At 49.5% G+C, this 1,554-nt stretch overlaps 1 protein-coding gene across 1 annotated transcript in view; it reads right to left on the bottom strand.

Annotated features, from left to right (window-relative positions):
- Positions 1-471: 471 nt before the first annotated feature.
- Positions 472-1,554, bottom strand: part of LOC103213432 (interleukin-12 receptor subunit beta-1-like) — a 9,192-nt gene continuing 8,109 nt past the window's right edge. Inside the window, exons 5-6 of the mRNA XM_007959217.1 lie at positions 740-879; positions 472-540 (exon numbers count right to left, since the gene is read on the bottom strand). Coding sequence (XP_007957408.1) covers positions 472-540; positions 740-879 — 209 coding nt within the window. The remainder of the gene's footprint in view (positions 541-739; positions 880-1,554) is intronic.

Raw genomic sequence — 1,554 nt, 5'->3', positions numbered from 1 at the left:
GCTGTGATTATCTTATAATAAACTGAATGACTTTATGCATGTCAAACCTGAGGATTTCTTATTTTAAAACAAAATCCTACACAGCAGGAAGTGAGAGAGTAGAGGAAGAATGAATGAATGAATGCGTGTAAGGGCAGCTTCCTGGAAAAGGTGGCCCTAGCACTGGGTGGCCTGAGGTGGAGAGGAAACCTTTTTTGGGGAGGGAACAACATGGATAAAGACATAACCGAAAAAATAAACCCATTGCTATTGAGTCGATTCCACCTCATAGTGACCCCACTAGGTTTCTAAGGCTGTAAATCTTTATGGAGGTAGATTGCCTCATTTTTCTTGCACAGACCAGCTGGTGGGTTTAAACTGCTGACCTTCTGGTTAGCAGCCAAATGCGTTATCCACCACACCATGAGAGCTCCTAGCAAGAAGGGTAGAAATCAAGAGTGTGGGCGAGCCTGACGGCCATTCAGGAGAGGCTCAGAGGACACATGAGACAGGTGAGGTGGCCGGGGCCAGCTTAGCCTCGCTGAGAATGAGCATGAGCTCCTAAGGGCAATGGGGAGTACTGGAGGGTTGGTGAGCAGGAGAGGCCATGGTCAGATCCAGGTATCAGAGTCCCCCAGGGGTGGGGCGGGAACAAGAGTGGACGTCAGAACGACAATGCAGAGAGGGGGAGAATGATTTGACGTGTGAGCATGTGCTGGGGAAGGGTCCGTGCCTACCATGAGCCAGGGAATAAACTCACCAACTTCCAAGGACTGCCAGATGTCCGATGTCGGAACTGCACCTCAGCGCCGTCCTGGTGGGTTGGGGTCTTCCACTCCATGAGCAGCTTCCCTGCTGCCCCGGACACCTTGATATCTCCCAGAGGAGGGTCATATTTAACTGGAAGCAGAGGTGGGGTCAGGGAAGGCAGCCAGGACATGCTTGAGTTAGTGGGCCCCAATCAGTCCACAGTAACTGACCAAGTCCCCAAATGTGAATCAGGGACACCCCTGTAGCCTGAGATGCTGTGGTTCCAACAGTCAACACGCAGACACAGGATCCCATTAGCAAAGATATCTTTAAAATATTAATATCCATTGCTAGCATGGCTGTGATGAGACAGGCACTTTTGTAAATTGCTGGTGAGAGCGTATGGTTAATCTATGTTTCTCTGGAGGGCTATTAAGGACATCTTACTAAGGGACTCAACAATTTTCAGTTCTATTTCAAGAAGCTTGGCCAAAGGAGAAACGTCTATTACCCTTTCTGCGCCTAATCCAACCGATCCCACCTCAGGGCCTCTGCACTTGCAATAAATACCCTCTGCCTGCCACACTCTTCCCCACTTCCACCACTGCTAGACCCTTTTTACTCCACAGGGCTCGGCTCAAGTGTCACCTCCCGGACCTCTGAACTTTATTCCTTCCCCATAGGGAAAGGATCATGCTTGCTAATTCCACCAGAATTTAGGCTCCATGAGGGCAGAGACAGGGCCGGGGGGCAAGGTAAATGAGGCAAGGACGTGCAAATGCAGGATTGCATCTTGCCTTTGCTTAAAATTTTGATATTTTGTTC

Source organism: Orycteropus afer, unplaced genomic scaffold (assembly GCF_000298275.1).
Source record: "Orycteropus afer afer isolate SDZICR_OR568_19922 unplaced genomic scaffold, OryAfe1.0 scaffold02180, whole genome shotgun sequence".
Taxonomy (NCBI): Eukaryota; Metazoa; Chordata; class Mammalia; order Tubulidentata; family Orycteropodidae; genus Orycteropus; species Orycteropus afer.
Note: the sequence above shows the minus strand (reverse complement) of the source record. Positions and strands in the feature narration are given on the sequence as shown.